Genomic DNA, 27328 nt, shown 5'->3' with positions numbered 1-27328 from the left:
ACGGGGCATTTATGTTCATCTCAAGAATAATTTGTGTCAGTGAAACTTGAGTCAGTCTTGGAGAAAAATAATCATTTTTCTATCTGTTAGCGGCTGTACTTTATTAGTTTACGCAAGTATTGAGCTAATCAGCTTGATTATATGAGATTTTGTGGTAATGTGGCTTTGACTATACAGAAACATCCTAAAACAGATGTTTTGAATGAGTACTCTCTTTAATTTTTAGAATAACAGTACAACTTACAACACAATATCTACTTAATTTTGATTTCAGCTAACATAACATGATAGTACGAGTGGGTCTAAAGTTATTGAACAGATTTCTAATATATCCAATATAAAAAATAATAATCGCAAAATGTGTTACTAAGCGCAAAATCGGAAACGACTGGTCCAATTTCGCTAATTCTTTTTTTGTTGTGTTTATTACTGCCAGGCGAAGGTTTTTATGGAAGAAAATACAGAAAAAATACAACAAGGATGAAGCCCGAAAACAGCTTGTCTCTAATACAATTAAATAACTTTCTTAATCAATTTATAGAGCTAAAGGTTACCCACCAAGTAAAATCGAATTGGGAGAGCTTTGAAACATTTCAGCCCGAGAATTATTTAGTAAAACCCTCTAGTAATCCCACTAAAGCGACATTTTAATTAGTCCTTTTTGATCCCGTCTAAGCCTATCAGAATTCTATATGTTAGATATTTTTGTAGAAATATTTGCCTTGTTTGTTTAATTAGACAATAAATAATTAATTTCTAAGTGTTCCTTTTTTTGTATCTTTTACCTACTGATAAATTTGAGTAATGCTGCTCATTTGCTGCTCTTGGCATGTTTAAGCTTATGCTAGTATATCATGAGAATAACGTGAATAAATTTACCTATTCAAATAATGAAAAGTAATCTTAAATCATGGAACTCCGCCTTTTTTGAAGTCTGTTAAATATACAAGAACAAAGAACAAAGGAATCGTTAATACTGACATCTTATAAAAGCGGATCACGTCAAAATCTGCGAAAGAAAATACATCAATCACACTGAATATTCCGATCAGGTGAAAGTTGTTGTTCGTAATCCTTTAATTAAGGTCAGCGGGTAATTTTTGTTATTTTCCTCTTTATGAATTATTAAAGCTTGCAGTTTCGGGTTTTGGTGCTTCTGTTTATTATTAAACATCTCAGAAGATTAAGGCAATTTTAAATTAAACTGAGATTAAGTGACCATGACTAATGTGTTGTGCACAATGATTCATGAAACTTAAGCAGAAGTGCATATTTAGTGCTGGAGCTAAAATAACCACAATGGTGATTTAATGTCTCCATGACATATTTTGTTCAGTGTCAGTGTCAGAAGATTTTTTGTTTAAAATAATTAATTTTCCTGAGACTAACTTTTTTTTTACTAGCTTACAATGATGTTCCACTGCTGGGCAAAGGCCTCTCCTCTTGATTTCCACACCTCCCGGTTCAGCGCCATGTCAGGCCACTCCCTTGCATAAGCGTCTAAATCGTCCCGCCATCTTCTTGGTCTTCCGGTGCCCTGCCCACCAAAGACTGTGTGAGCCCACCTTTGTGGGTGCATTCAACAGACATGTCCAGCCCAGTCCCATTTCAGCTTAGCAGTCTCTTTTCCAACGTCGGCTATATGTGTTTTTGAGGGTTCTCTATCTATATGCCCGAATGTATCGTTTTCTAGAATTTTCATTTGCTATAAAGTAATTTATTTCTGAAATAGTAATTTCTTCAGAGTTGATATTAAACTAACCTAACCTAACCTAGTGCATTCTATATGATGACATTTAAAAAAATCCTGAAAACAGCACGGTTCTATATATTTTATGGCAAACGTTGGTGTGGCAAGTTTCTCGATGAGGGCTACGGCATAGATGTCGCTAGCTTCATTGCTTAAGTGGCTAAATAAGAAACAAACAAGCTGAGATATGTGGTGCATAGGGGAAATTCGTGTTGTGCCGTTGACCAACAGTGGTGTAGCGGTATAGCACGCGGTACGGAATACCGAGGACCTGGGTTCGATTCCCAGGTGTTGGTCTTATTTTTCTGGTTTTTCTGTGCATCTATATTTCAGTTTGTATTTTTAATCGGCATTGCTCTTTTACTAGGAACTGACACCAAAGTCTGGCAACGCGTAACTATAAAGGTTGTATTTAGTTAGATACCATTAATTGATAATAATAAAAAATATGTTTTTGGCAAAGATAAATATTGAAATGACAAATAAAGACAAACAAATGTAAGTTAACATTACAACAACCATTTACAGATGATTAGTAGATGGATAACCAATGGTGGAAAGTGACCCATTTCACCCGAGATATTTATGGCGCTCTAACGAAGTGAGAGCGCCATTAGTTCGAGGGGAAATGGTAATTTCACCCGAGTTAGCCACTCTTCTTTTCATTTTGACTGTGAGGAAAGCAAAATACTACAAAAAAAAATGAAAATATGAATTTACTTATATCCAAACTCCAACGGTACCTTTTCGACCTGGCCACTTGCAACGGCCGACTATAAAAAAAATCGAGTTGGTCACGACCAAGGAGCTTATATACAAAACTGGAGGTTGAACGCCGAACGAAAAAGTACCTATATTACTTATTTATATATTCCATGTCTTTCTTTCAAATTTCACGAATGACTTACATTTCTTCCTCAACCTAACTAAAGAAAGAGATGGAATATGTTCGTGACGTAATAAAGATGAAATTTCTTATTTCAAACGGATGTTCGGCGTTCAACCTCCATTGTATATAAACTCCTTGGTCACGACGTGCATCTAGATGGCCATGCCGAAACGTGAACCAAAAAAGTGTCATTGACGTAACTCAATTATCTTCGACTCCGTGGCTAATCGAAAAATTAAAAAAAAAATACATTCCACCCTAGAGATGAAAACGCAATTTTCCACCCGGCTATCTACCCATGAAAATTAAACTTTCCGAACAAGAGAGATGAAAAAGGCTTTACTTCGTGGAGTCAAATTTAATATTATACTTCGGAATCTCGTCTTCTTTAGGCTTTTGAGTGGCATCCACAAGCAATGCAGAGAATATACACAAAATATAAAGTGATTTTTTAACACCACCAATAGGATTAAATTCAATAGCTCTTGCCCAAACTTATGTTTTGCTGATGTATTTAGAGATATAACGTCTTTAAAACTACAGTAAACGAACTTAATAATGCAGGCCAACGAACCTATTGTAAACATAATATTAATAGACTTAGCCCCTGCTCATAAACGCTTGTTAGGCTTCTGTTCTAAAATTATAGTTAACTTTAAATTAAGGTGGTTATTTATTTTACTTACAATGTGATATTATTTTACTTACTTTCTTGTCAGGATCCAGGAATGTAAATATCACCATCATAACATAGTAAGGTGTCCACCAGATCAGAAATGCTGCAACGATGACCACAGACATTCGCAAAGACTTCATCTTTGCTCGATCAATGAGTCTTCTTCTGTTCATATCCGGAGTAAGATACTTTTCATGTCTAATTACTTCTGGCTTGAATACTTTTTCGCTTTCTGTAAAAGAATTTACAAAGTCATTAAAAAGTTGAAAAGCATTGGCAGTTCCGGGATCCCGCAAGATGTTTAGTTAGTTTCACAAGAGAGACTAAAGGTTTTTTAAGGGAAGTTAAAATTTAGATCGCTGAAATACAGATAACTTAGTTGTACAGGAAATATGTATTTGTATCAGTCAGACTCTAAAATAAATGTTATGTGATTCTGTTTTCTGTATTATATTAAGTCTTTTCAACCGATTTCAAAAAAGGAGGAGGTTTTGTGTGTTTGTTACGCGATAACTCCGTAATTGTGGGCCGAATTTCAAAATGCCTTTTTTGTTCTAGAGGACATACTTCCGAGGTGGTCCCATTGTCACAAGTTAGGATCTGATGATGGCAGAGAAATCAAGGGCAATCCTCAAATTTTAAAAGGACACCTTAGCGGTTTTGGCATTTTTAACACCAAATCAAATACTTACATTCATAAATTATCATTGGATCTGATAAAGAAGACCGTAGGTACCGGTACTCTATTATAAAATAATATAACTACGCTGTGTTTGAGCTTAATGGAATCATTGTGAGATGCACTTTGGCTACAAATCACTAAAAACCATGAAAAAAACTTTTTACCAAAAAATGGAACTGACTTCAAAAACCTTGAAAATAAATTTTCTACTAGTTTGAAGTTGGTGCCTCAGCACGAGCCAGCAGGAGTGATTGAAGCCCAATATATAGTATGTAGTTGAGGTAGACGACTATAGTTCCATTCCTGCTGGCTCGTACTGAGGCCCCAACTTCAAATTGGTAGAATATTATAATATAATATCTTAAACCTTCGTGATTTTCACTCATAGTCAAAATACCACGCACAGGACTTATCACGCTAACAACACGAGTAATATTTACCGCGCCGTTTTGGCAACATTACAGTGGCCGTGGTCACGAGTAGACTGAAGTATGCGGTGTCAAGTCTGCATAGCAGCGCGAGTCCTTCGAACTACCCGCACTTGGTCATTTTTATTTGTCACCCCATCACACCGACACACAACACTTACAACGTCCGATCGTCCCTCAGAACATTCATCCCGACGTCGACACTTATTTATAACAGGATTCCATGAAGATGAAAGCTTATAACCATCGTCCCAGTTGAAATTTTTATGCTTTTTTATTTCAACTGCTTCACGTACTATTCTTGAGTAGAAATTCGTGTGTGTGTGTGTGTGTGTGTGTGTGTGTGTGTGTGTGTGTGTGTGTGTGTGTGTGTGCGTGCGTGCGTGCGTGTGTGTGTGTGTGTGTGTGTGTGTGTGTGTGTGTGTGTGTGTGTGTGTGTGTGTGTGTGTGTGTGTGTGTGTGTGTGTGTGTGTGTGATAAGCCCTGTGCGTGCTATTTTGACTAGTAGAAAATTGTTTTCAATATTTTTGAAGTCGGTAGGCCATCTGGTCGTCGGTCTGGTCATCGCTTATTTTATGAGTTTTTACCAGTAATGTCACATTCGCTAGAATGCTCATTACAAATTAATGTTGAAGTTTATCAGCAACTTTGGGAGTTTACTTGACAAAAAGCATTTTTCCCGACAACCGCAGATTAAACTAATTGCTAAGAAGTTACTTTGATGTAAAATACCTGCCCGAACAATTGTTGTATCGTTAATGGCTTCATAAACTTTGCACCGAAATTTGAGATTGTTATTAAGTGATATAGTTCGGGTCAGCTTCCATAGATCCAATTCCGAGGCAAATATCAAAAACGCCCTTAAATTTTTTGATAAAGGTATTCAGAAAAAAATAGGACAGTCGAAAACAAATTACAGATGGGTTTCTTGATCAGGATCAAACCCTAATCAGCTCAGTTAATTACAGATAAGTGTTTCGTACCATTAATATTAATAAGATAAGTGTTCTTGATTTCCTCATCATGCACGATTACATACCAGTAGGAAATGATCATTAAAACGATCATCATCTTAAATTATAGTGACCCGGATAACTCACGTCTTAAATCGAGTTTAGCTCGACATGTTTCGGGCTAACCAGTAACCCTTCTTGTTAGGAGCAACGCGACTCGGCGGCTGCTGCAACACACGCACTTCGCACCAGCGCTCTGCTCGCGTTTCTACCCGACGAAACTGACACCGGCGCACAACTACCCGCGTTAATTTTCAACGTCATTTTCGTTGTAACTGACAAATGTAGGGTAGCACACAACACTAACAACATCGCTCTGCAAAGGTACTTTTACACTACCCGATGACGCAGCACGAGCCATCATCATCATTGTTTTTTTTGTACTGATTTTTTGGTGTGCAATAAAGATTCATTCAATCGTATTGTATATACGGTGGAAAATCAGTTTTTTAATTTGCTGACTTGTGGAGGGTTGATTCCAATCAGGTCTAGTTTGCTTGTTTCTCGCAATACTGTCCTTCACCATTAATCTCTTGTGGTAAGATTCAAATGGAATTTCGCGCATGAATTCTGAAAATTTCAAAGATGCAAGCTCTGAGGGTTTGAAACCAATATTCCTAAGGTGTCTTTACATCACATCCAGTAGTTTGGATTTTTTTATGACTCGTGAATACTTAGTCGTGAGTTATGTTCATTGAAAACGTACTGCGAGCTTTTATTTGGATCCTGTTCTACGTACTCGTAGTAAGATGATACCTTAAAATATCACAGCTAAACTTCCAAGTAGTTTTTCGTACTGAAGGTAGGACAAAAATAATCTCTAAAGACTCTTGGTGAAGGGTAAAGACAATACTGGACATAATCGTATTTTAGAAAAAATGCTGATGATGAACTTATCTTTATAAATAACAATATTACAATACTAAACCAGCCTATACATGTCAATATGTTAACTTTTCACTCACGGGTTTATGCCATGTCCCATTATGAAAGCATGTTATTGATATTAATAAAAATAAGTACCCCATCCACATGTAGATGTGTGCAATTTCAATTGTTCGTCAAATTTATAACTTTACGATTCGGTTCTGACCCTTATGTTAATTCAGGCTTTCTGATTATTACTTGTGATCGATGGAGTTTGGCCATGTCGAATGAGTTTAATCTTTCCGAAGACAATTAAAAGGCTGAGTGCACGAGGTGTAAAACGAACCCTTTTCTTAATAATATAGAGCCCTTAGAATGTTTCCATAGACCAAACAAGATAATAATTATCTTTGTTCAGTCAACAAGAATAACTTCACAATTACTTTAATTTTAACATACCTGTACCGTTATTTAGGTAAATATTTTCCTTAAAGCGTGAATCTTTACAACTGTATGTAGAAATTTTATAGCTTTTCAAAATACTTGTAATCTTATGATCCGTAATTAAATTGTGAATTTCTTGAAAATACGAAATACGTTTTATAAGTTTTTCTTTCTTTGAACCTCTTATCGTAATTTATTTCTGACGAGTTCAATCAATTCGGATTACAAATTTTAAAATACTGAAATAGTTACTGAATTTGGATACCCGACGTCACTTGGCGCATACTAAACTTATATAGGTAAGTATTTGGCTTTTAAGTAATTTTGCAAAATGTATTTGTATATATGTAAACTCTTTATTACACTAAATAATAGAAACAAAATACAATTGACAAACTTTTAGATACTTGTAAAAAGGCGGACTTATCCCTTTAAGGGGTCTCAACCTTTGAGTGGATGAGAAGAGCATTCAGTTAGGGTTCGACAAAGAGTGAGCTTAAAAGTCTAAAATAGGGGAAGCTACTATACAGTGCTTTTGTAAATGAAAGGATAACTAATTATTAAACACATTTTAAAGCATGGTTGTACGTGATTTATATTACTAAACAGACGTCGAAAACATTTACCTAAAAGGAGATTAGTTTTAGGCGGTAATTAGGGATAATATATGGAAGGGATCAAGAAATTTGTCACTGCCATACTACGCTATTATTGCTTCTGTTTACTTGTGTTGACTGTAGGAATGATGCTCCTAGTAAGTTGGCACACTCTTGACAAAGTGGGTGTCGTCGGCGTCAGTTGAGGATTAGTAAAAACTTTTACTAAAACTTCCTCGTGAAAATAGTGTAGTTGTTTTTGTTTGCATTCCACACCTCTGTGCAGGAGCCCTGAATTTGTAGTTGTAGTTATTAATAGAGAGTGAACAAGAGATGGATCCGTCCTGTTCTAAGACCGGATATGGTAAGACACACATGCGGTTTAGGGTTATGAGTCCGCATAATGTAGTCATATATTTCAGACAACTCGGGTAGAACAACATTAAATATTTATTTGGAAGTTTGCAGGGACCCGTCAGCTTGCTCCAAAGTAAAGGAATCTATTTTACTTGTTAGCAAATTGTTTTACTACTTCTTGATTGAGCACAAGTTGGTCGATTGAAGAATTATGTGTACACAATTTTGTGTCTTCTTAGTAAGTCAAGATTTGTTTTTGGAGGCTTTTGTATTTTTTATTTCAACTCCAAATTTGTTACTTTTACGGTCATCCCGTGAAATCGTGAAATATAGGTGCACAGAAAACCCCAGAAAAAGAGACCAATGCTGGGAATCGAACTCAGGTCCTTAGCATTCCGTGCTGCGTGCTATATCCCTACACCACCACTGGACAGGAGTCTAGACACAAATTTCTCCTATGCACCACATATTTCAGCATGCTTTTTTCTTATTTAGCCACTGAGTAAGCCATTTGTATTTTGTACTCGAAAAATAAATATTTTATCACGAGTTTTCAGTAGAATAGATAAAGTCTCTTGAAACGTTTATTATACAAACCTATATCGATTGTGCAAGTACCCAAAGAGTACTCTGTCTCTGTCTATCGTTGGGTATTTTTTTTACATAAAGTAATTATTATGACCGTTCATTATATAATAAAAATTTACAAAAACTCCAAAAGGCTAAAAACGTCGTTATTTCTTGGTCATTACTTAATCACGATGTTATCCGTTCGTTTAGATTGTTATCTGCCCAAGCTATGCTTCAAAGTACGTTCGGGTATTTTAATTGTTTCTCGCAATTATCAACTCAATTGCTAGCGACAAATGAAATTATTATTTGTTAGACTATACTTTTAAAGAACCGTATCAGTATTAACGTCGTTAATCAATGTCAGGCAAGGTGTTTGCAGAAAATCACATACAACATTAATATGACAAGGTCCCGCGTACCGTATTCCATTATGTTTGATGGTACGTGTTACTTATTAACACGTGTGACTAAGGAACTGGGTTAAACTACGTAAAACGCATTTCCACGTCGACACTGTGACTGTGGATGTGTTAATAATCTGTCTTTGTAACACATTGTGCAGGGGAAATTGAATCAATATTTGTATATTGTTCGTATTCAAATGTTAGTCTGACGGTATGGAGATAACAAAGCTTTAGCGATTAGTTGATTTAGGAAGCTCGTTTAGATTTATTGTCCTTTACGCGGGACGTTTGAAGGATTATCTAAAGTCGAACATGCTTTTCCACAGAATACGCTCGCACGTACAGTTTTGTTTTAATACCGGGTGTGGCCTGTAATACGAGCAAATAATAAAAAAATAGATCGTACTCATCAAACTGAACAACATTAGTTCAGCAACTTTTAAAAATAGGCATATATTTTTTAAAAAATATTACATTTTAAAATTTATTTGAAGAAGCAATGTAAAGCAAAATGCTTGATGTTTGTAGCGTGACAGGCGACGTCAGTTGGGTTATAGGATAGCGTACTTCGATAACAGTATTTAATTACTATGAAAAAGGGAAAATCTAAAGACTCCATTATTGATCGACTCCATGATAAATTTAAGCCAAATGCTATTACTTACTGAAAATTATTAAATTAATTAGCTTTAGAATATAATAATATTAAGAATAATTTAACAAAATGACATGTAAGTAATAATGATATTACCAATAAAGGAGTATGAGTATGAGTATTTTTAAGTCGCTGAACTAATGTTGTTCAAATAATTTATTGAATCAGGCGTTACTTTGCGGAGGTCCATATCAATGAACTAAAAGAATTTCCTTGCTCACCCGCGACCTTACGATAGCTAAGCTTATGCAAAATATTATTATCATTATTATTATTATTATAATTATTATTATTTATTAAAAATTTGTGGGTAGTTTTGTTTTGTTTCATAAAACGTATGTGGGTACTTGGGGAGTTACAGTGGCAAGTTAAAACGGTGGTTGTGGTTCGTTAGTCTAACAACTGGTAGCATGGTGTACGGTTGTGTCACTCTGAAGATGAGCTCTGGTTGACTTCGAAACGCGTCAGTGTAGTGTGGTGGTGATGATAGATGGGTTTGTGTGATTTGTGTGTGTTTTTACAGTGTGGAGGTGGAGGAACTGCATGAACACGCATATTTTGCATAAGCTTAGCTATCGTCAGGTCGCGGGTGAGCAAGGAAATTCTTTTAGTTCATTAATGTTGTTCAGTTTGACGACTACGATCTATGTTTTAATAATTTGCTCGTATTACAGGCCACACCCGGTATATGCGCAAACACATCTATTTTTTACTTGCAAGTAATTCTTGAACCCGGTGATATGCTACCTATTTATATAACGAGGTACGTATGCTATGCAAGTCTCTCAATATGTAAGAAGGACATAAGTAAAGAAAAATATCCCAAATCACTGATCTCCAAAATATTTGACTTTAATAAGATCACGCGTGAAGTGGAGGTGACAATGAAATACTTACAAATCTACTTATCTAATATTTTACTTAGTTTCAAATTTAAACAGAACCTTCTGAGTATGAGCCCGACTTGCATTTGGCTGGTTTGAAATTTAAATACCTACCTATTGTTAACCTAAATATGTATACTATATATTTTTATAATAAGTATATTATTTTTATCAATTTCATTTGAGAGTAGTAGTATGTAAAAGGGCTTTAATATTAAGAAATCTTCATATAATATATACGAGGTACATGACGTTGTTATGTAAGAGGCTTACATACTTTTAGGAGCATCGTGGGATAGTGTAAAAGTTTTCTCAACGAAGACTTATGAGATATAGTTTGACCCACCTTAAAAAAAAATGAAAAACATACTTACGAGCAATAGTCCGGACAGTAGAGACGTAAGTCGAGACTAGTATAAGAAGCGGCATGACAAACATGAAAATCAGCGACAGTGTTGTATATGCTTGTTCCTGCCACCTTTCTGTATAAAATCCGTGTGTAACACATTGGTAAAATTCCTCAACAAACGGCCCTTCAGCCACTCGAAATACAATTGCCTGAAACAAAGAAAAGGTACACACGTTAAGTAGAAAACAAGTGTCCCCTTTTCATCAGAACTACGCTCAGAGCGAGGGATTTTTTGTTAGTGATTAATTTATTTTCTCCCATTGCTACGAATTCTCAATCATTTGATTGCAACTAATACGAAATTATACTCGTAGGGCCTATTGAATATCAGTAAACCTGTAACATTTAAGTAGTCGGTTAGTGGTTTTTGTAAGATATTACCGTCTTATCTTATTCCTTGAGCATTTTAGATGTGAAACTTGGTGATCAGATTTTTCAGTTGATTATTTAGCGGAAGTTACGGAAACGGGCAATGCGGGATACTAACATCATTCCTATGAAGTATTGTGTAAATATATAAAATCTACGCAGATGAAGTCGCGGGCAAAAGCGGAAACGGCTCCAACGATTTCGATGAAATTGGGTATGTAGGGGTTTTCGGGAATGACAAATTGATCTAGCTTGGTCTTATCTCTGGGAAAATGCTTTTTAACGAGTTTTAGCCCGAGAAAAGCTCGGTCGTCCAGGTATTATAAATAAAAAGAATCACCGGAATGTACATAACTTACGCTGCGACGGCACCAAATTGGATAATTCTTTTGTTCGTTATTGCCAGGACAAGGTTTTTGTGAAACAAAATTGGGGGGCGAAGCTGCGGGCAACAGCTTAGGCAACATGTAGTATAATATATATTATATAAGTAGGCACTACTAAAACATTTTTTTATCTAAATGAAATATTCTTGAAAAACTTTTACAAGGGTAATCAGTTGAACTCTCCCTAATACTGAATAAGCTGTAGAATTTGATGAAATTTTCGATTATTTTATAGACATCCTGTACTTCTACTATATAACCTAGAAACTGTAATATAATATTCTTTCTGCCCACGTAAATCAAATAAAATAAACGTTCGAGTAATTACCCTTTAAGTTACTGTTGACTTACTTTACCTATTTGATACTGCATACACTTTAACATAAGTGTGAAATGACTCTCGGTTCCATTCCTAGTCTCATCACAGTTTAATAATAGTCACCGTTGTTTAATTTGTCAACATACGGAACTAAATTAGCATTAGGGGTTGACAACGCACACGAACTTTTGAAAAGGTCGGAAGAAGCGGCTGGACCAGAAACTGCTGATATGCAAATTCAACTTCTGTTATGAAAGAGTAAACTGTCATTATTGTAATGACTAAGATGGCTACTTTAAAGCGTTCTTTGAAAATTTACATTAAAATAAGTGTTAGTCATAGAACAGACACGAAATCAAGTTGAATGCTTGAGCTTGGAATTGACGGAATTTTGTATCATTATTGCTAACGCTACTATTACTACTATTATAATTATTCCCGGGCATATATTTCAGCGAAGCCAATGATACTACAATAATCTACCACAGAAAAGGTTCAACAGATGTGACTACTTAGTAAGCCGCCTTACCTAAATAGAACAAAGTTCTACATTAGCAGATTAATGATGTAAAACACATTAAGCATAAAAGGAGCTAAATTTCGCGGTAAGAATGATTCTATTTACAAAGATAGGGAAACGTCACATCGGTAACCATTTGAAACTATTCACGACATTATTCTCATCATTACTTTGTCGTAAATATCTACTTAAACTGGCAATTTAATACGAATCTGTCAGCGTGGCAAAAAGTAATGGTAATTTGATCCCGGGTAAGTAACACTGATCATTGAAGTTGAAAACATTGTGTTAGTTCAAGAAACATTGGCCCCAAGGTTGTAAAATGACGCCGTATGAGTGTACAAATTTGTTATTGTTTTCTCGCCGTGGCACAGAAAGTTGAAATCCATATCGAATCAGCAGATAATGTATTCAAAATGTGTTTAGTTGTCATTCCTATGACAATGGTAGAAGGTTTTCCTGATATCTGCTGAGGATTTATTTATCGAATTAAAGCCGATGATTTTTGTATGTAATATTTAAGGAGTAAAGTAACAGATGAACATAGATTAAAACTACATTCTAGTTTTTTTTGTTTGTTTGGTGGCCTCAAAACAATAAATAATACTTTACAAAATTAACAAAAGCGTGCACTCGAGGCAATATTGTTTGAATTCGCTCCAGGTATTTTTAGCCACTTCGCGTATTTAATTTCGAATTATGCAAAGTATGTTACTATGAATTTACATTTCGCGTAACCATTGTTATGTAATATTAAGGTTAACTCCGTTGTATCGATAATACTTTTTGTCTAACTTTTTGTTCACATCATTTTTATTAAGGTCCATCATAGTTTTAATTGCTGCGGTTAAATTTAACATGAAGAAGCATTAGTATCCCACTTCGCACAAAGTAATTAGAGTCGCAAATGCTTGAAGACTTGGTAACTAGAATTAGTTTTAAAACTTGAAACACTCACCTGCGGTATGCTTAATATGAAACTCATAACCCAAGCAATTATAACGAGTCTTCCACTCCTGGTTGCCGTGGCCATACTTTTCATAGGATATTTGACAGCCAGCCATCGATCAACTCCAATGAGCACTAATATGAATGTACTTAAATAAAGCGAGAACATCTGTACAAATTTGAACAATTTGCACACCACATTTCCCGCGTACCACTCCACTGTGAACGACCAAGCAGCTTCTCCTCCTATACAGAATATCGTTACAAGGAGATCAGCGATGCTTAGTTGAAATATTAGGCTGTAAATCGCTGTCCAAGACGGCCTTGCGCGACCTCTGCTCCGTTTGCCTCTTCGAATACTTATTATCGTTGCCACATTTCCGAAAAATGACAATACAGCTATAGCAGACAAAACACTCGCTCGTACGAAGGTACTTCTTGTCAAAACAGGAGCGTGCTCTCTGCATTTTATTTCTGAACCATTGTAAAAATAAATACTATTCATAATATCATCTGTCAGGTTTATTAAATTTGCTTCTATGCATTTTTCTATTGGCCATATTATAAATGCCGGTAAGATATCTGCGTCAGAGCTTATATTTGTTTGGAAAGTGAGGTCTAGTGGATCATCGTTATATAATGTGGTATTGTTGCCTACGCGCCCCATGTTTCGTCATACGTAGCCAAATTATTTGTAGATAACCTGAAACAAGTTAACAACAAACATTAAAGAAAACTAATATGTTGTTAAATAAATTCAAGAGTTAAATTACCCCATTGCAGGTGTTTTGTTTTATGGAAACATTTTCGTCTCCTTGTTTTAGCTAAGAGATTAATTTTAGCTCTCATAAAATACGTCCAACACACAAAACCAAGAAATCTTCAAAGGAATTAGCTTTTTGCTGTAAAAACGTTCCCTTATTTAGAGAAGCACTTAAATAAATCCTTGCACACCCAAGCCGGTTCTGGGCTTTATCATTTTATACTTTCTCGGTAAGACTTAATTTACTAGTTTGTCTTTTGTCTTGACTGTGAAATCTAATCAGAATTATTGTCTGAAAAGAAAACCGTTGTTCAAAGATGTTTACTAAGATATTCTAATCATGTTTAGCCTGTGTGCAATTTTATGTTTGGGTACTGTGTTGTATTTTTTTGTGAATAAGATTTTTTTTATTGCAGGTTGTACCTAATATGGCTGAAATGTTATTGGTTATCATTGCATGAGAATACAGTAAAACAAAAAAAAATTACATCTTTTGTAATTTTTGTTTCATTACATTGCGCTATATGTAAAAAACAACAATGGTACCATACTTAACAAATCGATGTTTAATTTATTCAACTGTCATTACCCGTGACTTTGGTGTTGGCATTGGTTAAGTATACTATTTGTAAACACTGTATATTGGATATCAGATATCAATCTAGATAAGCCACGCATGGCATATGGGTTCATTGAATCGTTTGGTAATGACATTTCGTTATCATTTGGCTACTCAAGTGGTGCTATTACTATCGACTGTGATGAAAAAAGTGCTGGCCTAACACACGTGTTAGGGTTCAGTTGCAAGGTGCGGTACATTTTTAATCGACTTCACAAATAATAATTATAAATTTAAATGTGTAATGTACAAGAAAAACTGCATGGCTTAACAGCGTAATTTGAAGTTGAAACAATAGTCATGTCATCCACGTAAAAGACAAAAAAAATTGAGTATAGGCACTCAACTGAGAAAATAATTGAGTTATTTATTAGTTTCAATTAAATTTGAAATTGAAAAATATATAAATAAAGTAATTTTAAAAAGCTAAACCGACCTTAGAAAGTTTCATCTTTTAAAAATCTAAAATAAATAATTATTCCTACTAGGTATTTTCTGGAGACGGTGCTAGCTTTGGTAACTTTAAGTTTAATTTAGGACGGATACAATTAGAAACACATTAAGGGTCAAACATAATTTATAACTAAATAAGCTTACAATCTTACAAAGTACTTTGTTACCTAAACCTAATTTGCAACAAGTTTATACTTGGTTTACAACTTACGCCTTCTCAATAAATAAATTTACTTGAAGCAAGTTCTTAACATAATGAATAATGAATTATTCAAATGAAGGAAGTCGGTCCACTGCCCTCTTTCTTTTTTTTATTATAAAAATGGGGTGTAGGTTTGGCATGTGAGGCAATTTTTGAAATTACACCTGGGAAAATACCAAAAGAAAATGATATAATTAGAGATTCGACTAGTCAATATACCACAAACGGGACTTATCACGCTATTATTACACAAGCAATATTTACCTCGACGTTTCGGCAACGTTACAGTTGCCGTGGTCACGAGTAGACTGAAGTGTGGGGTGTCAAGTCTGCCTGAATTTGTTGAAGACGAGTTGAGACATGTTCAGGAGGTACTAAAGCGTAACGGATATGTGGTGAATAAATGGCAGCCTAGAAGGAAACGTAGAACCAGATATCCTGATGTAGCTAGACAGCCTGCATATATGCCTTATGTGAAAGGAGTGACGGACAAAGTTGGAGCCGTGTTAGGTAAGTATTCCATCAAGGTGGTGTACACGCCTTTGTCCAAAGTCGCGAGGCATATTAGGACACCCAAGGATGTCGTTCCCTTCCAAACACTGGGTGTTTATAGGGTTGATTGTAGTTGTGGTAGTTCCTATATCGGACAGATGAAAAGAACAATAGCTGAGAGGGTCAAGGAACACATTGCAGCTGCTAAAAATCGCCAGATAAACAAGTCAGCCATAGCGGAGCATTTGTTAGAGTCAGGGCCAAACCACTGGATTGAGCTTCACAATCCCAAAATTCTGTCCACGGAACGTCATTTTTACTCAAGAAAAAGCAGTTGAAATAAAAGAGCATAAGAATTTCAACCGGGACGATGGGTATAAGCTTTCATCTTCGTGGAATCCTGTTATTAATAAGTGTCGGCGTCGGGATGAATGTTCGGAGGGACGATCGGACGTTGTTAGTGTTGTGTGTCGGTGTGATAGGGTGACTAAAAAAAGTGACCAAGTGCGGGTAGTTCGTGATACGACTGCCGGCACTATTAGTGATCAAGTGCGGGTAGTTCGAAGAACTCGCGCTGCTAGGCAGACTTGACACCCCACACTTCAGTCTACTCGTGACCACGGCAACTGTAACGTTGCCGAAACGTCGAGGTAAATATTACTTGTGTAATAATAGCGTGATAAGTCCCGTTTGTGGTATATTGACTATGAGTGAGAATCACGAAAGTTTAAAACGTTATAGAGATTCGACTAGTTGGTACAAAGCTCCCACACGATGAAAGGTCTGTTTAACAATTTAGAGTACGATGTTGACATTTTGGGAACCACTGGCGACATTAACGTGGAAATCATCGTCGAGATTAAGATTATATCTGTACCTATCGATAAATATCTATTTCAGTTAAGTCAAAATTTTTAGGGGCTGTTTCACCATCCATTGATTAGTGTTAATTGACGGTTAAATATGATGTTGTGTGATGTTTTGTTTAGACGGAGACGGCATCACATTTAACCGTCAGTTAACACTAATCAATGGATGGCGAAACAGCCCCTTAGTGTGCATGAATAATGTGTGTATTGTAAGTACTATTGTAATTATGGTTTTTTTAGTGAATTCTAAAATCTTTGAACTTTATTGTCACCCACTTTTTATTGCTCTATTGCTCGAAAATTGGCATTAATACGAAGTTCTGATGGCAATAATAATTAATATGGTAATATCAAGTTGATCTGATTACGGAGGCGAAGCCATACACTAATTTATAACAACGTGCCTTGCCGTGCCGTTTTGGTTTTTAACCTCCGACGCACGAACGAACTACATTCCTTTTGTGTTATAAGTTCGACCGCTGTGTGTCTGTCTGTGGCACCGTAGCTCTTAAAGGAGAATGCGATTTTTATTTGAAAGCAGGTTTTCTAGCGATGGTTCTTAGACATGTTTCATCAGAATCGGTTCAGCCGTTTTTGAGATATTGAACTTTGAAGTTTGGTTGGAGACTGAAAACCAGCGACCTCGCTGAGTCTCATGTCCATTTTGCCTCACTTAATAATGTTATCTGTCTTGTATTGTAATTTTTGGTTTGTGATGGTGAATATTTCTATTAACATTATTATTATTATTTAAGTGACAATGTCGGGGGTTTTCCAACTTTTGTAAGAATATTCTTAGACACACTAAGTATCACCAAGAATGTCCAGGGTCAGATGATGGAAAAGTTATACAGGTTAACTAGGTTTTTTTAATGATTTATTTTTTCTGTGGTACGTAGATTTGCATGGAAATTTGAATACAGACGACCATAATCTCGAAATGGTCAAAACTTAGTAACAAAATTTGTATTAAAGCTTCTGTCATTGAATCGCCATATTTCATGTTATTTTTAGGGTACTGTACCCAATTAGTGACAAATGGAACCACATCAATGTTGCTACACTGTCCGTCTGTCTGTCACATGGTTGTTTCTCAAGAACTGTAATAGATAGACAACTGAAAGTTATACATATGTAATCTGATTTTATTGCCGCTACACGACAAATAAAAATTAAATCAAATAAATAATGGGTTCACAATAAACCAGTACAAATGACTCCACACCACGTACGTTTTGCTTGGAAGCAAGGCTCTGCTAATATTGGATAGTTAGATATAAATACAGGAATACGAGAAAAACTACATTAAGTATAGAGTGGTAATTAAGTAGTACACTTACAAACAAGAAATCACGTCTAAGCAACTTAGAAAGTACCTGCGTTTCTAATAGTGATAAAATCACCGAAAAATCAGGGTTTGATGGCTCTCCATTTCTTTCCAACGGAGATCAGAAGTTAAAAGGATCCCTGATTTAGCGAATTTCGTAGGTACGTGGGTACTGAAATTGGCAAAAATATTTCTTTACGAGTTCTAATATATCGTAACTTTGACCTTTCGAAGGACATGACGAAATCTTAATCTTGACTCATTCACTTAATATTGATTTATTGATAAAACGATTCTATTATATCATTATTATTGATATGGGTGTTGTATGTATTGTATGGGTATGAGTATTACATTATTGTTGCCCGAAATAAATGGTCATTAATGTTAGTATTTTAAAATAAACTGTTCACTCATAGACATTTCTCCATTGTTTATCAGACATTTATGAAGTACTTTGAAAGTTATTCTTTTATTAATGTCTAACAGTAAATTCAATTGGTATGTTTTAGTTAAGATTCTTCTTCTTCTTCTCTTTTAAGATATGGCTTTTCTGTCCTAATTATTAGGACAATTTCGCCAATGTCAAGGTAAACTCTCTTAGAGACGCACGTTGTACGGTGATTGTAGTTTTTGCAACTTGGTAGTAAAATTCCAGAAACCACGTGAAGACCACTTGCGCATTAAAAAATGTTAGACACGAGAGCAATATAGAATTTTGTGATCACTGTTCACTGTTAAGGTTAATCGCCGCATAAAACACTATCAAAATTATACTTCAACTAGCCAAAGAAACAGAAATAGCAAAATTAGATATTGTCTACATCCGCCATGTTCGAATGCTACAAATCGAATCCCTTTTATTTAAGATTACTCTATGAAAACTTATGTTAATATAATAAACATCTTGTTTTCAGTTCTTAAACCTATCACAGTAATCAATTACGTATATGAATCCAGCAAACACACACTTCTTAAAAGTGAGTACAAGTCAGCTTTAAATAAATTAAAATTATAATTATTACTATTATCATCATAATAACATTTCTATTTACGCATATTTACCTAGTTTCTTCGCCCCTTCATTGTTGTTAAACTGACATAATAAGAAAGAAAGAAAGAAAGAAATCATTGATTGTCACAAAAAAAAACAAATAATAAAATAATAAACAGTTGAAAATGAAAGAAAAACATCCCAACCTACATATGTCCTACTGCTGGGCACAGTCCTCCTCTCAGAACAAGAGGACTTGGGCTATAGTTCCCACGCGGGCCCAGTGCGGATTGGGAACTTCACTCGCACCATTAAATTGCTTCGCAGGATAGTGCAGGTTTCCTCACGATGTTTTCCTTCACCTCAAAGCTCGTGGTAAATATGACATGTAATTCCGCACATCAATTTCGAAAAACTCAGAGATGCGAGCCTGGGTTTGAACCCACGACCCTCTGCTTGAGAGGCGATAAGTCAAACCACTAGGCCACCACGGCTTACTACTTAAGAAAAACATACCTACACTAAACCTAATCAGAACACAGTTTTTTGTGGCAAAAGGAGCGGACTCGGCATTTGCTGCGAGTGCAAGCGTAAGCCCGCATTGCGCAGCGCTGATTTTCAGTCCGCCCCCCTCCCCGTACTCCTTTTACCGCTTCAACAAATAAAAACCGGCCAAGAGCGTGTCGGACACGCCCAAAATAGAGTTCCGTAGCCATTACGAAAAAATTAAGTAATATTTTTCTAAGGATTTAGTATTTTATACGGAATCTTCCAAGTTTAGGTATATTTTATACCTTAGGCTGCTATTTACTCATAAACTACTAATAATTAATTTATTGAATCAGGCGTTACTTTGCGGAGGTCCATCCATATCAATGAACTAAAACAATTTCCTTGCTCATCCGCGTAAAACGTAAAACATATGTGGGTACTTGGGGAGTTACACTGACAAGTTAAAACGGTGGTTGTGGTTCGTTAGTCTAACAACTGGTAGCATGGTGTACGGTTGTGTCACTCTGAAGATGAGCTCTGGTTGAGTTCGAAACGCGTCAGTGTAGTGTGGTGGTGGTGATAGATGGGTTTGTGTGATTTGTGTGTGTTCTTACAGTGTGGAGGTGGAGGAACTGCATGAACACGCATATTTTGCATAAGCTTAGCTATCGTAAGGTCGCGGGTGAGCAAGGAAATTGTTTTAGTTAATTTACTAATAATTAGTAATAATATTAATAGTTTACGTATATATCCGTACAAAATTACAGCTTTCTAGCATTGATAGTCCTTGAGCAAAGCCGCGGACGGACAGACAGACAGACAGACATGTCGAAACTATAAGGGTTTCGTTTTTGCCATTTTGGCTCCGGAACCCTAACAAAAAATAATGAGCGTGTTCCCCAGTTTCGAACTCCAAACAATAATAACTCATGTACACAGTAATAGTAACATACGACTAAATCACGTTTTGATACATATTTAGAAACTTTTACTTGCCGTGTCGGTAATAGAAATCCTAAAAGTCTAAGTCGGCAATAAGAAGAAGAATCCTAAAAGTGTAATTGAATCCACTTCCGGTCGAATTCACTTGACATTTCATATACTTATAGGTAATTAAATAAGTTGGATACCTAAGAATGGAAGTACAGTTAAGAAAAAAATATAGTCAGCAAAAAGCGGTGTCAATTTTTAACATAATATTAGCAGTGCCGAGCTTTGTATCATCATCATCATGTCAGCCGAAAGACGTCCACTGCTGAACATAGGCCTCCCCCAAGGCTCTCCACTCAGACCGGTCTTGTGCTTTCCGCATCCACCGCGATCCCGCGATCTTTGTATGATGTTCCATAACTGGGCGATTCTTAAGGAAACTTGAGTAGGTACCTATCTCTAAAGTCTAACACTCATAATAATATACTATTACGAGTATTACCTAAGCTTCCATTAACTTAACATTTGTCTGTCTTTTTTGGCGTTATTTTCGTCATCACCGTTTTTACAGTTCCGCAGTCAATACGGTAGGTATAAATATTAACCCTAACAGTTTTACATGTATCAGTCCGCTGTTGTAAGTCTTTCTGTGGATAGAAAACGTAAAAAAACTACTAGCTAAGTAGGGTTTACAACTTGAGATCATGAAAACTGATTATTTAATATTTTGCCGTAAATAAATAGATAAATAATCCTATTCTGCCTAAAACGCACTTCGTTGGTTTTCCATAATTTCTGTTTCAACTACGCTATGAGAGTTTTTTCTTTGAGCGGCTAGCTGGTTAGAATTTATAGTTCGTGAGAAGATTGTTGTCTCCGGATATCGACATCTATTCTGTGTATATTATTAAAATATTATTATTTATTTGTTTACTACCGTAAACTGCTTCAACTTTGTCCTCTGGCCCCAACATTGCCTGATTCGATTTAGAGTCGATAAGTCAGCACCCTTTAGGTTATTAAACTTTTATCCCTCCGTAATAATAATTCCCTTGTAGATAAAAGTTTAAAACCTATAAGAGTGCTAAGTTATCGACTCTAAATCCAATCAGTCAATGTTGGGGCCAGAGGGCAAAGTTGAAGTAGTTTACGGTAACATATTTTTTAAACTCCACGCCTGAGCACAAGCCTCTTCGGAACTAAAGTGCTTGGGCGATAGTTTGACCGGTTCAAAACTACACAAATCTTTAAATTGTACAGTTAGGGCCTGTTTCACCACTTGTCGACTAACTTTAAGTGTAAGGTAAAAGTAATGCCGTCTTTGTTTATTCGAACAAAACAAACAGAGACGGCATAACTGATACCCGTCGCTTAAAGTTAGTCGACAAGTGGTGAAACAGGCCCTTAATGTAGGTACTCATCACATCACGGGTAATTCCAGTTGTAATTTTTCACGTGTAAGATACACAAGCACATTTTCTATAAGAACATAATATTAACCTTCAATTACTCGTATCGCTGAAACGATTCGGGTGAAAGAAGCGCTTAATTGCCACGTACCTAATTAATTGTTTTAGTTGTGACGTAGGGGAATTTCGGTGACGTCCGGACTTCAAGGATATCGATATATCGATACAGTTATTTCTAGGAAAAGCCGTACAATGCTCTACCATAGCGTAACTAGCTACTGCAGCGGAATAAATAATGATTTGAGTTTTTTTCTCTAACAAACTCAAACTTTCATCCTTTATTGCGTTAAATATTGTAACGAAGAACCCAGTTAGCTTTCGTACAAAACGGCTACATATTTTTCACTTCTCATGCTCTTATAGTGTTACTTTAGTCTCTGCATATTGGGACTAAAGCTCCTTTTTATTCTCTAGGGATTAAAGTATTTTTTAATTTACGTTGGATACCCCTAAACTAAACAGCCAACACGGTGTTTGTGAATGGAAGATTTTTAGGGCGTGGAAATAACCTTAAAATTACAACTGTGCAATAATATAAAAAAACACGATTTAATTTCGTGAAAAACAATTAATTATTACGAATATGAATCTCTACTATTACTTATATATTAAGGATTAATTCATTTTATTATACATAGTCCAATTAGTTTTAAGATAGTTTTCAATTTTGAAACTGTTGGCCAAATATGCAAGCTTTTAAAGCGTCACTTCATTAATAATAAAAGAAAAGAAAAAACCGCGCAACAACTTTTTTTTTCCTATTTGAATTTTGAACAGATGCCCTGTCCATTAGGCGAGCGTAAGTTTTTAAAAAGTAATATTGTAATTTTGAACAGAACATTGTTTTTTTTCTTCGCATTCAAAGTGAAAAGTACAACAACCATAATGGCACTCGAACTATAGCCACCCTCGCTCTGCTCGGGTGGCTAAACATCTCGTGTCATTATCGCTTGGTTTAGTCCGTTGTTGAACAATCTACTATTGAAGGCTAACTTCATTCATAGACATCTACAATGTCACTGAAATTCTGGCAGCGTGTTCAGACACGCCTAGCCCTGCTAGCTTTTTTGCCCCTAGGTCAGCCTAGGGGCAAAAAAGGTGTATGTATTTATATATCGATAGGTAAATATCGTAGGTAAGATATTGGCAGTGATTACAAAATATCCATAATAAGCTGCAGCCCGTGATTTAATGAAGATCTTTTATTTGTCTTTTATCGCGTTTCCATGGAAACAGGAACTGGTGTTTTAACGTATTTATTTATAAATATGCAATATCTTTTGTTATTGATTGATACGGCGTTACTTTGCGTAGGTTAGTAGCGACATCTCTTGTCTGGGTAAGCGGTTAGTTCCGAAAGAGTGTGACGTCTGTCGACGAAACATAGATGTCGCTAGTGCTGCTGCTTAAGTAGCATAGTAGAAATAAGCAACCTGAGATATGTATGCATAGGAAAAATCGTGTCTAGATTCCTGTCCAGCAGTGGTGTAGGGGTTTTAGCACGCAGCACGGATTGCTGAGGACCTGAGTTCGATTCCCAGTGCTGGTCACTTTTTCTGGTTTTTCTGTGCATCCATGTCTCAGTTTGTATTTTCGGTTGCGTAGGTTCGTACCAATGAACACTAATTAACCTTGAAACCGGAGAACCGTTATTTTTTTTGTTCTCATTCAAAAAAAAAAATGCCACAGAAAAACATAAGCAGATGGCAATGGGCTCTGGCTCAGCATAAGCTGATTTTCAGCCTGCGCACGTCCCACAGCGTAACAAGTTTACTCTAGAGCCGGGTAAGGCTGCATTTGTTCAATTTCAGGTAATTTCTGTGTCAAATTTCATTCAAATCCATCAGGCTGTCTTAATATGGAAGAGGCCAATAATAGTCTTTCAGTTTTATAATAGTATGAGTAGAATAAAGTTCCGTGCAATAAAGCGCCAAAACGGCTCATCAATTTCGAATAGGAGCAAACAAAATTTGCCACTTTGTTTGTATCGTTATTCAACACACCCGACATTTTATGACACATTACGAGAACCGCGGTTTTCCGAAAATACAGACCGGTATAATAAAATATGAGAAGTATAGGCGAAATTGGTTTTTATCGTTGGTAATTTATGAGAATCGGCTACGCATGTTTCTTTTTATAGACTGGTGTTTGTATCACGTACGTAGCTTTTTCACCTGTTATTCGACATTGCATTCGACTTTGACTTATTTTATAGAGTTCCGTAACACAAAAGGAAAAAAAGACGCTTTTAGCCTCATCACCTGTCAGTTTGCCTGTCTGCTGAGACCCTTTTTCACAGGAACGCGTGGAAACAGGTTAAAAATTATATGAAACACTAGCTATAGTGTGTCTTACAATCGTTAAAAATACCAGGTAACGTCTCTGCATCGGAAAAAATAATCTTTTGGAAAAGGTGACAAGCACTCGACATTTGCTGTTGTAGCTTAGTGTAACTGTACACTAAAAGCGAGATAAAATCAAAGCAAAAATAGAACTGACTCTTAAAAAAATAAGAACATAATTTTCTACCAGGTTGAATTTGGTGCCTCAGCACAAACCAATACAAGTGGACCTACATAGAGTCGTCTACCTCACGTGTATTCTATATTGAGCTTCTTTCACTTTTTTCAATTAGAATTAGGATCGTTTATTGAAAGTTACAAGTTAAGTTTACAATTTAAAGGTGGAAATATATCTAATAATCTAATAATCAAGTAGTACATTATGTGAGGCTCTGCAAGGGCATGGCAACATAAATATTCAAGGACTAGGGCTTCATATTATTATTATACAATTCTAAACGCCCCCATTTTTAAGCATTCCGTAGAACGTTAGCTAAATTATTCATTTTATGTCAATACAAAGTAAATTACTTGATAAGAAAATTTAAAAAAATCGCCTAAGCTATAGTACACTAGTATAGTAACACTTGTTCACTAAGAATATTTTTAATTACTATACCTTAGAATATTTTTAAACCTAAAATTGCTAAAAGTGGCTCCGAAGCGGTAACGTTTCGTGTGCTGTCTACCCCATTTGAGAATACAGGCTTGATGTTTGTGAGTGCGTATTAAATAAATTATATTTTTTCAGGTTGTGGTTTCAGTGCCAGTTGTGGACCGACTTTATCTAAAGCCATAATTAGTTCTCGTTAAGAATAATGATTTTTTCCTAGAAAGGATAAATACGTTTTATCACTGCGGTCTCATATATTTATGCCGATGTTGGATGTAGGGCTATTGCTAGGTATTCACATCTGTGATATCTTCCTTTTTGTGTACTAGTTTTACGACGGATATCTGAAAATGATTGATTAATTAGCTTAGTATATGGAATTGTTAGGATCTCAGCACAACATTTTATTAAAATCAAAATCAATCAATATTGAGACATATACAAGGATTTCTGTCATATTTATATTTTTCAAAAACACTGTTATCTAAGCGTAGTGGCATAGCCATGGTATCCCAGTTATTTAACCTTGCAATCAATTTAATATAGTCATGCATGAGTTGAGCCCCCAAATGTGGAAATGTACTCTGAGCTTTTCAGTGAAACCTGCATATACTCGCCAATAGTATAGTTTGCCTCTGTTCATATATCTCAATGTTTGTCAATTGTGTTTGTTAGTTATTTTGTACAATAAAGAGTTTACATACATACATATACTTTGATGACTTCCTAAGCAATTCAATGGTGTATGCGAAGCGGGAAGAAGGGCCCAAGGGAGAACAATTTGGGAGGAGGACTGTGCGTGCACAGCCCCGCGATGTATTAGGCTGGATGACATAGTGGCTTAAAGTACTTCATCAAACCTTTTTGCATTAATAGATTAGGATTAGATTAAATATTATCTGGGAGTAGTTAGGTAGGATTAGTCATACGCATCATGTAACGTAACGTGATCCTATCGCTGGTGAAATTTTTCAAGGACTCGTTGTGCGACTGCCATATGTTATTTAAACTTTATCTTTTTTAGTCTTTTTCAGATAAATATTGTAGTACAATAACACGTTACTGTCATATCATAACATACTAATTAAATCAATTGTATGCTATTAAAGTTGTACGCTCAACTTACAAAGTATGAGCTTCGCCTTGCATTGAAACAAAAATATTGAAGCAAAGCGATATTTTGCGTTTTGCATCAGTATTTACTTACTATCAAACTAATAAATAGTAATATAAGCCTATTAGACTATTATTTTTATTATTACTTAATTAATTTAATCTAGTTTAATTTCATTTTAATTTTGTAACTTGACACGTATTATTTATTTTATAGCAATTTAAAATATGTATATGATATGGTATGTAGATTTGATCCATATTTGTAATGTGATATGTAATAAATACATTGTGCTATATAAGCCTGCGGCAAAAACTTAAAAATGAAGGAGATATCCCCAGGCAGGAAGTGTTTATCAACTTTTTTTTCTCTGAAGTTAAAAGTGCTTCATATTATGGTAAATGCGCGCGCGTTATGCCTATATACTTAACATTTCTATAATTCATTCTTTTAGTTATTTCAAGAAGATTGTTAAGCTACCATGAATTGGCATAAATACTGAATCGAGTTTTGGTGACAGAAATAAACTACTAAATTATCAACAACAAAAATTGTTAACCTTCGGGTACGTAAGAATAAAAAGGTACGTTTTGTTTTTTTTTTGCAAATAAATATAACTTTTTTCCTTAAAACACAAAAATTTAGTGTAGTGTAGTCAATTTTTAAACGAAATGAAGTGTAATTTATAATTACAATCAGAGGTAAATAAAATATGGCAATAGTATAAAAATTATATAAAATGTGCCATGAATGGAAAAAATATTATTACACAAAAATAAAGCTAATGGTAATAATTCGTCCCTCGTTATACTTTTAATATTACACCTAACACGAATTGACGACATTTTTACTTTGTAGTTTTAGTTTAGCTTACATTCAGTTTTGGTTTAAAATGTTCACTATAAATGTATACTTCTTATGATCAATAAATAACCTAACATGCATGTGAACTAAATACGGAGCAAATAGACAACTTTATCGAATTTATCTATGAACAAATTAAACATACATAAAAAATACAAGTGGAAACAAAAGGTAGTGTAGTGTATGGTTTGGTGGACAGATGGAAACCTAGGTGCAGAATACCAGAGCGCTTTTAGCAGAATTTGTTTTGTATTTAAGGACAGCCTAACAAAAACTCTTCAATATTATGTGGGTTATTTTATTCCAATACTTGAGTTTACCTAGTGCCATCCACAAAGACGCGTGATTTTGTCAAAATTAGCCATTAATGACATTGTAATAAGAACCACCACGGCACGCGTCATCGTTAATGACTCTAACTATAAACAAAAAAGTCTATCACTTCAAAAACACTTCACAAATATAGAGACTTTTTCATTCAATCATTAAAGCTTTCACCTGGAAGGGAAAACTTGGCTAACGAACAATACCAACGTGATTGTTAAGAAGCACGCAATAAGCATTGTTTCTTTTGTGAAAGGAATCAAACCTAAAAGACTTCATGTCCATTAAA

General features: G+C 35.4%; 1 protein-coding gene across 1 annotated transcript in view; it reads right to left on the bottom strand.

The window, feature by feature from the left end:
* Positions 1-27328, bottom strand: part of CrzR (corazonin receptor) — an 88749-nt gene that overhangs the window by 16044 nt on the left and 45377 nt on the right. The window contains exons 2-4 of the mRNA XM_074103817.1: positions 13180-13872; positions 10593-10776; positions 3348-3547 (exon numbers count right to left, since the gene is read on the bottom strand). Of these exons, the coding sequence (XP_073959918.1) occupies positions 3348-3547; positions 10593-10776; positions 13180-13836 (1041 nt within the window). The 5' untranslated portion in view covers positions 13837-13872. The remainder of the gene's footprint in view (positions 1-3347; positions 3548-10592; positions 10777-13179; positions 13873-27328) is intronic.

This window comes from Choristoneura fumiferana, chromosome 21 (assembly GCF_025370935.1).
Source record: "Choristoneura fumiferana chromosome 21, NRCan_CFum_1, whole genome shotgun sequence".
Lineage (NCBI taxonomy): Eukaryota > Metazoa > Arthropoda > Insecta > Lepidoptera > Tortricidae > Choristoneura > Choristoneura fumiferana.
Note: the sequence above shows the minus strand (reverse complement) of the source record. Positions and strands in the feature narration are given on the sequence as shown.